Genomic DNA, 11,481 nt, shown 5'->3' on the forward strand with positions numbered 1-11,481 from the left:
AAAGGCGCTTCTTTCACAAAAAGGCATAACCAGTTTGCAGTAGTTTTCAACAACATACTCCTTCTTAAAAATATTAAAAATTATTATACGGGGCGACGAATAGGAATCTTATGGTTTTGTATAAAATTCAATTCTGTCATAACAAATTTTATTTTGTCTTACAAAACTTTGTGATACAGACTTGTTTTATGAGAACTTCAGTTTTGTGATGACAAAATTCATTTTTGTAGACAAAATTCATTTTTTTCATACAAAATGACAAAATTCATTTTTTTCATGACAAAATGACAAAATTCAAGTTTGTCAATGAGTGTGCAAATATAAACTTATTTGTATATAAAATTGACTTTAGAAACACAAAATTGACTTTTGTGTTAAATTTTTACTTCTGTTTAACAAATTCAATTTTGTCTACACAAAAATAAACCAAAATTGAATGTTGTGACAAAATCTCAGTTTTGTATGCAAATTAGTTCACAGAACCTAAACTGAACTAATTTGTATACAAAATTGACCTTTGTCGCCCAAATCTCAAATTAGGTAACAAAAGTAAAGTCTGAATTACAAAAATGAATTTTGTCATGACAAAACTTACTTTTGTCCACTGAAATATAATTTTGTATGACAAAACAAAAAAATTGTAGTTTGCTACAAATTTTGTTAAACTGAACTCATTTTTGTTGAACAAAACTCACTTTTGTCCGTACAAAATTGAATTTTGAGTACAAAACCACAAGAGTCCCATTCGGCGCCCCGTAATATTTTACGTTGTAATACACATTTTATCTTAGTCAATACAATGTACGTCGTACTCTGACCACACAGCAAATTATGTTCGAATACAGTGATTTTATCTAGTATAGAGACACATTCCAACTCGAAAGAATCACAGTATAGATTATAATAAAATTGAAAAAAATGAGTAAGGAAATGGAGAAAGTCACAAAATTCAAAGCGACAACAACCTGACCATGGAGCAGACAACAACGGAAGGCCACCAATCTGTCTTCAATGTATCGAGAAACTCCCACACCCGTAGGTGTCCTTACGCAGGCCCCTTAAAAAATATGTATACTAGTACAGTGAAAATGGACGTCATACTAAACTCCGAATTATACACAAGAAACTAAAATAAAAAAGCATACAAGACTAACAAAGGACGGAGGCTCCCGACTTGGGACAGGCGCAAAATTGCGGCTTGATAAAACATGTTTATTAGATCTCAACCCTCCCCCTTTACCTCAAGCCAATGTAGAAAAATAAACGCATAACAATGCACACATTAAAATTCAGTTCAAGAGAAGTCAGAGTCCGATGTTAGAAGATGTAACAAAAGAAAATAAACAAAATGATGTATACATATTCAGACTAATCTAAGTGATTTTTTTGCCTTTCAATGATTTCACTGAATTCAACTTTTGTATTGTGTATCATGTTCGTAAATTATGTAATAAAATGAGAGAACAAAATATACTGCGAACTGTTGAATTTGTATTCCGTTTTTGGTGTTAATTAATCTGATTATCTGGCAAAGAAACATCTAACAATCAAAAACACCAGTGTACTTTTGTATGGTAGAGCCCAAGTTTGTAACTTCTTATGACATCATCGGATATATGTCTTGTGTAACACGACGGCTATTACTAGTGAAAAACCAATAGCTTGCTTTTTCACAGAACCAGTGTCCACTCTGGTTTCTGGTGAGGTTCGGGTTACCCCTAAATGTTATGTTTTCTTTTTAATGTTTGTTTATATTTTTTTGTGTTAACCTTTTTAAATTTGATTTTGATTGTTCCTACCATTAAGATTATGATAAAATACATTAACATTTAAAAATAATCAAGAAAATCGATAATTAAAAAAAAAAAATCAAACGAGAAAAAGAAGTGGCAATTTTCACTATAGTTACTTACATGCGCACATTTTCATATATTTACTTACCGTTCGAAGTTCTAATCAAAAGACGTAGTAAAACAAGGTAATACTCCATTTCATTGTGAAATATAACCTCTCTTTCTCTTCACATCAAACATAATTCAGTTTATAGGAGCGACGAACCTACGCCATTTAGGTTTTTATTTGAACAAAAGATAGTTACTTTAAAAGATTAATTCTATGGGCATATTTAGTTGATATCAATGTAAACCCGCTATTTGATCTTTTAAAGAAAATATATTTCCTTTAAATTCCATTGAATATTATGAAATTGTCGTGTAAACATGCATCTTATTTAAAAATATCTGTACAAAAATAGAAATAAAGAAATAATCAAAGAGGAAACATAAGACAGTTGGAAAGTGTATGGAAACCTTTTCTTGATATAGGATTATGGATGAAAAGCTAAAATGTGGTAATCTCTCTGAAATTTCTTAAAGCAATGAATGTCACGATATGACAACAAATAATATTATTTTTGATAAACATTGTTAATCCTTTATATATGTGTAGGTTTTTGGGATACATAGCTGCATTCATCGTATTAATCTAATTATATAACGGAATCATTTTAAAGCGACTTGTGTTCCAGACTTGATCCCGCTGAATCAAATTTCCATTTCCCTCCGATAAGATTGAATGTACTAAACATTCAAACCGTTCCGGACGTGGCTGTTCGATTCATCATAATCAAGAATGGTCATGAAATAGTAATGAATTGCAAAAATTGAATCAGCATTTGCTGTTTCAAGATTTTGTGAAATGGTAGACGCGTTAAGATACATTTTTTCTATTGCATACTTTATTTGTGTCATATGAAAATATATTGTTTTTATTGATATAGATGCCACAGAGATATGCCTATGATTCGTGTGTGACTATATGTATTTTATAATAAAAGTAAAGACTGTCATTTTGCTTTGAAATTAGCGTAAAATATGCTTATGTTTTATATGAACTATAAACCATCATTATTTAAGGTTCTCTTGACTGAAATATAGTTGGTTCAAAATTGCTTGATATAATTTACAATCGTGATCAAATTATTACATTTGTAAAGCTATGCAACAACCCGCGCCTGGTGAAATAGCTGAGAGTTATAAACGTAATATGTGTATTAGAACTCTTTTCACTTTTTTCTTGTTTTATTCATGGTGATTTTTGTTCACTCTTAAGATGAATGATAATACTTTTCATATCATATGCGTTTTATAACAATGAGAACTGATTGGGAATGTCTAGTGTTTGAAATTTATGACCAAAGTCTAGTCTTAAATGACATAAGAAGTTGCATTAAAATACAAATCTTGAAATCGGTAAAACGCAGGTATTTATTTTGTGACATGTCGTCCAACTAATCACAAGACGAACACTGAAGTAATTTGAAAAAGGAATATTGTTATTAAACAACAAATCTAATATGTAATGACACTATCATTAGCATATCAGTAAAATGGTTGTGTTCAGTTTTCGGTAAACATTTGTTGCATCGGAAACCTTCAATAAATATTAAGTCTGAAGTATTAACAATAAATCTGGTACAATAATATATATATCATTAAAACTTTATACACGTGAAAATAATATTTTAATACCAGTGGATTGAATTAAATCTTATAATGTTATTTCTATTCTTGAGTTTAAATTATCTAACTTATCAATTCTACTTTACTTTAAAAAAAAAAAAAAAAAAAAAAAAAGACTTTAAAAAGCCACGAGGTAATTGATAATTCTATGCACGTCTTCTTTCTTATGTGCATGAAACATCACCAAAGAATAAACAAAAGACTCAGTCGAAATGCATTTATTATTTACATTTATCATCAGAATGTCTATAAATATTAACAATATTCCATTTTAAGTTAAAGAAAAACTTAAAATTTCAAAACGTTAACTCCAATGAAATTGTATTTATAACCTCCGCCATCGCCATCGTAATATGTATAACTGGAAGCGGGTGAACAATTATTCAACAAAGTGCACATCCCTGTTTCACCGTTAAATGACAAATTCCAACAGACGTCTATGTTATTACTGCACTGTATTACACATTTCATTTTATTTTCAACAATGTAGTTCTTACTCTCGCCACATTGCAAATACCGTTCAGGTCCTGTGATTTTAACTAGTTTAGAGGCAAAAGCTACAACGATAAAAAATATATAATTTACTTACATTTTAATTATAACTCCATTCGGTGATTTTTCTTACAAAATAAGCAAACATTGAATAACAAAAATGTATTACAAATTGTGTCAACATGTCAAGTTAACACCAAAGTATGATTTTGGAGCATTTGCAGTAACTCAATGCTCGTTAAAAGCAAAAATAATAACAATAAAGCATGCATCAGATATTAAAATCCATTAATTAAAATATATCCCAGCGATTCAATGTTTTGAAACGTCATTGTCATAGATGCCATGAGTTGTGCAATGAAAAAAGTGTCGACAGCCAGCAGAATAGTCAGAATTTAAACTTATGATAAATATGTACATGTATCATGTTATAGATAGATCAAGCAATATTTAAATAGAAAATAAACATGCATGTCTCCATACATCCGTTTAAAGTTTGACAACACTAAAAAGAAACTCGTTCCTTATGATTTTAAACAGTGTTAGATTGATAATACATACTTTATCTATATTAATCCCACGAAATGTAGCCTTTAAAATTATACGTAAACTTATTTTGGGTTAATCTCTCAAAATCATTAGTCAGTAAAGACTGAAAAAATAGTCAGTAACGACTGAAAAAATAGTCAGTAAAGCCTAAAAAAAAATTGCCAGTGCTTTTTCTGATTCTAAATAAAATCCAAATATTTTCAAATTTCTACTTACCGTTCGAAGATTTAACTGGAAAGATCAGTATACACATAGACACAATCCATTTCATTTCGAGAAAAAAAAGAGTATCACTCCTTCTTCTTATTCTGAATATGGTTCGAATTATAGTGAGCGTAAAACGAACTACGTCGTGTTGTTAAGATCACTGTCAAATCGTATGGTAATGTGACCGTCATCCTAATTCAAAGCATCTAAGAAACTCATTAGAACGTTGTACGTATTATCGTGTTAACATGAATTTCATTATTATTAAAAGACAAAAAAACTGAAACATACGTACTATAACAAAATTTGAAATCCTAAGATGTTGTGAAATTCAACACTTAGTACACGATATCTGTTTCGTGTTTTAGCCGCCTATTGTTGTAGGATGAGACAAATAGGAAATAACAAAACCACAAACCTTTCATTAAACATTCATATTCAACCAATTTTTTGTTACACTGTTTGAATTGTGGTTTAGCATGCACGTCATTATATAATTCTTATGATTTAATGAAATCAGATTAGATAGGCTTCGGTTTCCTCCATTAATCTGTGTTAATTTTATTTGAATTGTAAGTGTCCTCGTATTTTCTTCTGTATCGTCATTTAACTCATTAAGGTTACACTTAAAATGATTGTGGTGTCAATTGACCCTTTTCCGCCATACTTTTACTCAAAACGACAATGATGCCACTGTTAATCCTTGTGGTACACTTCAGTTCACTGTAGTGTTTAAAGGTTCGTTCTATTAAGTTTTAGACGAGAATAATTTCATAATCTATAACAGTATTGATAAATTTAACAGAACAAAACAAAAAAAATAAAAATGTTGACAAGGATCATTTACTCTATAACTGTTAATAATCATTCACTTCTTTTTTTAAACTATTGATTTGGAAAATTAAGGAAATAATCTTCCTTGTGACAAATATTATATATTTTTTGTAACTAGTCTTTGAAGTAGTGTTCCTTTTCCAGCTCTCATTAAAATTCCTTTGCTATGCATGCTCACTTTATAATTTATTCAGCATTTAAATGTGTTGTTGCTCTTTTAAATACTTTTTCTAGTTAAAATTGACTTCATTATAATGCAAATGAAAAAGATTTTTTAAAAAGTTATTTGAAGATAACACAGTAATCTTGGAAAAAGTCTGCATTTTGAAATGTTATATTCTTTGGGTTATTCAAATAAATCAACCATGAATTACTTTTTTGATATCTTTATAAATGAGTAATTTGTAAAATGCTAGGTAGAGAAAGTCATAATTCTTATACTTTCCCATTGTATCAATTATGTTTATCATGTATCATGTTTTTCATGGATTTGAGTGTTGGAGTGGATTGTTTTATGCTAAATATAACATGTCATCATTAAGTCGAAAATATATTTTATGAACAATGATGAAAACCTAGCCCACCTCTAACTTTTTTTTTTATAGAAACTAAGACAATGTTTGTAGAAGAAACGCGCGCCTGGTGTATTAAATTATAATCCTTGTAACTATTTATACCACTGGGTCGTTCCCACTGCTGTTAGATGTTTCGTTCCCGAGGTTATCACTAGCCAAGTAGACAGCACTTCGGTGTTGACATGAGTATCAATTATATGGTCATTTTCATGAATTTGCTAGTTACACAACTTTGAACTTTTCTTCGAAAAAACAGGCATAAATTACCTTAGTCGTATTTGGTACAATGTCTTGGAACATTGGGTCCTAAATGCTCTACAACTTTGTACTTGTTTGGCTTATAACTATTTTGCTATGAGCATTACTGATGAGTATCATGTCGACGAACGCGCGTCTGGCGTATTTAATTATAATCCTGGTACCTATTTACACCACTGGGTCGATGCCACTGCTGGGGGACGTTTCGTCCCCTAAGGTATCACTAACCCAGTAGTCAGCACTTCGTTGTTGACAGAAATATCAATTATATGATCATTTTCATAAATTTCCTGTTTACAAAACGTTGGATTTTCTGATCCAAGAAATATATTACCATAGTCGTATTTGGCCCAACATTTTGATTTTTGGTCCTAAATGTTCTTCAACTTTGTATTTGTTTGGCATTATAACTGCTTTGATCTGAGCATCCCGGAAGAGTCTTATGTAGATGAAAAGCGTGTATGGCGTATTAAATTATAACCCTCGTACCTTTTAAAACTATTTGGTCACTAAGATGTGACCAATTTCATTCTTTACCAGTTTGGTCATTTTTTTGTACAGAAAGAGTTTGCAGATATTTAAAAGTTTGACAAAGAAGCAGGATGACGATATAGACAACGATGCAAGATGACAGATAGTAATCAGATAGTGATCAATCAGTATATGTCGACTATTCTACACGAGAAAAACTTCATAAAAACACATTATTCCTGTTTATTATACGTAAGTTCAATCTGCGGTGTTTCCGTATCAATTTAATGTTTTGCCTTCTTCGGCATACATGTAGTGTGTTTCGTTCAATTCAATACAATATGCGTCTTTAAATATGATAAGGGTCGTCATACATCAATCACTAGAGGAGCATGCGTATATTTGAAGAATAGAATTATCTTTTTAAGTGCACCTTTGTTGTTTATTTTTTATTGAAAATGTCTATCGCTTTGGTTTGACTATCAATTGGAAATTCATTTATAAAGCTCATGGATTTGTAGCTGATTTGTCGTTTGAAAGGAAAAGAAAGAAAATTTAGCGATTCAAAATTCATACTGTATAAATAATTTTTCACAGATCGTATGACATCATGTTGGTAATAATAAGATATTAAAGTTGACACAATACGCACTTTGATATTCGTTGTTATCTGTGCAGAATTTTAAGCCAATTGCTATTGGATAAAATCATTATCTGTTTATAAAGCGGAAGATAGATAAATACGAGCAAAAACATATTCACATGTAATAATTGTTTAACATCACAAATAAGATATAAAAAAAAAGTTAATGAAATAGAAGATAAATATAGCATTTTACCACTTTGCCGTAAAGTAACCGAAATTTAACTTATTTGGTATGCAGGGGAACGATAAGTATTATAATGAAGTGTTAACGGAATATTGTGAGGTTGAAACTAGATGTACATGTATAGTTTAGAGATAGATTTAGAGAAAATATTTTTGTGTGTGCTTGTATGTTTTAAGGTGAAATAAAACATATTTCTGTCTCCATACAAACACTTATAGAATATAACAATTTCTTCCAATATCAATTTAAAATAACGACCAATGAATTAAAAAGAATTTATTGAGCATATGTGAAACACTAAAAAATCCAAAACACGTGCAGATTATATAATACAACAATTTCATGTAGTTCAACTAATATCATGATATAAATGAGACACAAAAACAGTAAATTTATTTAATTATAAGATGTTAATATTGAACAAACTAATTCACATAATCTGAACATAACGCTGACATTTCAAAATATTTTTCATATCTTGATTAACATTGTAAATGATATATTTATCTTTCATCTATATACTGTTTAATAATAGTCAAATACATATTGTTAAGTATTTACATGAAAAAGTAGAACCCTATTATAGTTTTATCTAATGTAACAGAGGGCTTTGCTCATTGGCGTGTTGTAAATTTGTATCTAACCCTTCCTCAGTATGGGAACGAATATCAGAATAGGCCATTTCATTATGTGAAAAAGAAAGACAATTGTTCAAACTAAAAGAACGAACAGTATTATCACAGACACAAAATAAAATGAAATTCCAGAAAGCTTGCGCACTATCTCCATAGGATTGTAGAAACAGTAATACCAATTTAAAATTTTCAAAATAAAAGCTTTTTGGATGACTGCCATTGTCAATAATATTAATAAAAAATCTGACAGTCCCCCAAAACCTGAGACAATAAAGGATCAACCAAGTAAAACAAAAAAGTTCGTCCTCTCTCCGCAACCCATTGCTGGCTTGATTCCATAGATAAGAATTGTGGCGTCTTCTCTGAAAAAATATATTTTAGATATAAAAATACAGAATGAAATGTACGTTTCAATGTGACCTTTATTATTATTATTTTAAGGAGCTATTTCAATAAATAAAAACAAGACAAAAGAATGCTGGATTTAGGCCGATCTTAATTCTTTTTAATAGAACATTTTGGGTGTTTGTTTCATATTTCATATTCTTCTCTAAATAATATAATTTATATCTTATAGTTAATTGTCGGTACCTTTGATAATTTAATATATTGTCGTTAGGTGATGATGTCTTTGCTTGCTACTCAATAATTGAAAGATGCAGTTCAATTGGTGTTCTTTTTCATCTAGTAATTTTAAATAACTATGTGAATACGTTAAGCAAGAATGTAAGTTGAACTTCGGTTAACATGTTCGCTTTTCGAAATTCATGATATAAATTCTTTTCACAGAACTCCTATTTCTTGAATAAAACCTTCCACTGAAGACCAACACTACTGAAGGTCAAACATAGTAAGCTTTGAGCTCAAAGATCAAATGCCGTCCGAGGTAATCCTATATGTAGGAATTTTAGAAAGTTAACAACTAAGTTATATGACAAATGACATATTCTTCTACCAAGAAAATGTATCCCTTATATACCATTTCATTAAAGCTATTAAAACAACATTATCTTCCAAACAAATCAATGGGAAACATGCTGCTCTTACATACCTTCAGGAATGTTCTTATTTTTAGTAAAATATATAATGAAGCTGTAATCAGGTAAGTAAGTATTTCCCAGCCTTTTCCTGTTAGTAACATCCAAAGGATTCCGTATTTGTCTTTAGATGTTTTATTAAGCCAACACCAAACTCCATTTAAAGCAAAACCATTATTTCCGAGAACTCCATAAGCCAATGCTGTTGATGTTATAATTCCTTAAAAGACATGTTTTCGTTCATATGTGTGTGTTCCAGAATTCCATGACATGTAATACATGTTATAAGAACAAAAAAATAGACAAATAATAAAAAATAATAAATGATTTCGTTCAAAACATGTATGAAATCATACTCGCTGATTTGTCAGTCTGTCGGCTATTTACCGAGTAAGATACATAAACTACAATATCAGCCACCAAATAATGAAATACGAAAATTAATACGTCATATCATTTCTAATTCAATAAAGATAAGGATCCAATTTGGAGAAGCGATTAAGCAAGTTTAAAAAAAAAACCTTCTAACACTGATTTACAGATTAAACGAGCAATAATAAAATTTATATTTTAAGAACTTAAAAATAGTATACTTTCTGTAAGAATGTTCATTAATAACTTAAATTTTGTATTTCAGCAGAGAGTTGCAATACATATCTATGCGCTCTATCATCTCAAAGTGAGCATAGTTATTGTCAATAGTATGCTTTCAGCAGTCGATTAATAATGACTTTTGTATTCTCCAAAACTATCGGTATTTAGAATTATCTTCTGCATGTTATAAAAACATCCTTTTAATAATTAAAGATTTGATATTTGATTTCATCAATAAAATGAATAACGTATATCCAGGAACGTTTTCTATTGATTTATCTAAAATTGAACATTTAATATAATAGAAATAGTAATGTTTTGTTAAGCGTTGTAGATACTCAAAAGTATCTATGATTGAACAAGTCGTCAATGCGAAACACACTATATAGAAAACAAATATGATGATGAAATAGATGTCTATTTTTTTCATATAAAAAATTACTCTAGGATTTAGAGCTGCACTCAAATGTTTGAGAAATTCAAAGTAGATAAGGTTAGACCATTAAATAACTTGATAAGAACGTTTCAGAATTAAAACATACCTGGGATTCCCCATGCAATACATTGCAACAGGAAACGTTGCGATCTAGACAAAAGTAGATCTGTCGAATACCAAACACATATGAATAGGTAAAGCGCTATAAATGTTGTCCAAAAGAATGATGCCATACATGAAAATGTTGTCAAAAAACTTTGAACTTCGCATAAAGTGTCCGATGTTGTGGAGTTGTTCATACCAAGGTTGTACCATCTTACTCCGGCTATTTCTTGGCCAAAAGCAGTCATCATATCGGCAACAGTAAGAGCCACTAACATGGCACGAACTTGATTTCGTGTTGCAGGGATACATCTGTACGACCAAATTATTATTAATCCTCCTAAAAGTGACAAGGAAGCACTAACAGTTGTAATATTGGCCGATATTGTCAGATCAGATACATTTAAAACTGTCTGATTCATTTTTAACGTTGTTTTATCATACAAATAAGATTTCGTTAAGTATTTCACAAAAATAGATAGCGTAGATATAAATCATGTGCATCATGTTCACATTTAATTTGAGGGCAGTTTAGATAACGCATTTTTTTTACTGTATCATGCAAGTTTTTTTTGTGTAAAGGATACATGTAGCTATTTTGTTTAAAGACAATGACATACTTTTAAGTGCCTTGTTCCACTAAAAAATAGCATGGGCTTAATGCTTTTAAGTTCAAGGTCATATTCTAAAGTTTGTTATTTTCTAGTGTGTCAGTCTTCCCTTTAAAAGCTAGATTCAAATAAAAGAACTGGTGCATATGATTCGGTTATTTTTGGGGAAACCGTAAGTAGACATTTTGCAATAATTCATAGGGAAATAACTATATTTTTGGAATCGGCATACAGTAACCTATCAAACTACAACAGAAATAAACTGTTGAAGCTTATTATGCTAATTCAAAGAAAAGTGTAAGGAAATCATATATTTCTGGAATCAGTGT

At 30.0% G+C, this 11,481-nt stretch overlaps 1 protein-coding gene across 1 annotated transcript; it reads right to left on the reverse strand.

The window, feature by feature from the left end:
- Positions 1-8,329: 8,329 nt before the first annotated feature.
- Positions 8,330-10,963, reverse strand: LOC134690113 (G-protein coupled receptor 157-like). Its single transcript, XM_063550085.1, has 3 exons — positions 10,546-10,963; positions 9,424-9,629; positions 8,330-8,734 (listed from the first exon to the last, which is right to left on the reverse strand). The coding sequence occupies exons 1-3, from the start codon at positions 10,961-10,963 to the stop codon at positions 8,330-8,332; spliced, it is 1,029 nt and encodes a 342-aa protein (XP_063406155.1).
- Positions 10,964-11,481: the final 518 nt, after the last annotated feature.

Source organism: Mytilus trossulus, chromosome 11, assembly GCF_036588685.1.
Source record: "Mytilus trossulus isolate FHL-02 chromosome 11, PNRI_Mtr1.1.1.hap1, whole genome shotgun sequence".
NCBI classification, from domain to species: Eukaryota; Metazoa; Mollusca; class Bivalvia; order Mytilida; family Mytilidae; genus Mytilus; species Mytilus trossulus.

Bases quoted from the DNA above. Each gene is read 5' to 3' on its own strand.
- LOC134690113 (XM_063550085.1), bottom strand. From the start codon at position 10,963: ATGAATCAGACAGTTTTAAATGTATCTGATCTGACAATATCGGCCAAT. The intron at 9,630-10,545 runs GTATGTTTTAAT...ATGTCTTTTAAG, and splicing joins TATTGCATGGGGAATCCCAG to GAATTATAACATCAACAGCA. The intron at 8,735-9,423 runs GTATGTAAGAGC...ATATTTTTTCAG, and splicing joins AAATAAGAACATTCCTGAAG to AGAAGACGCCACAATTCTTA.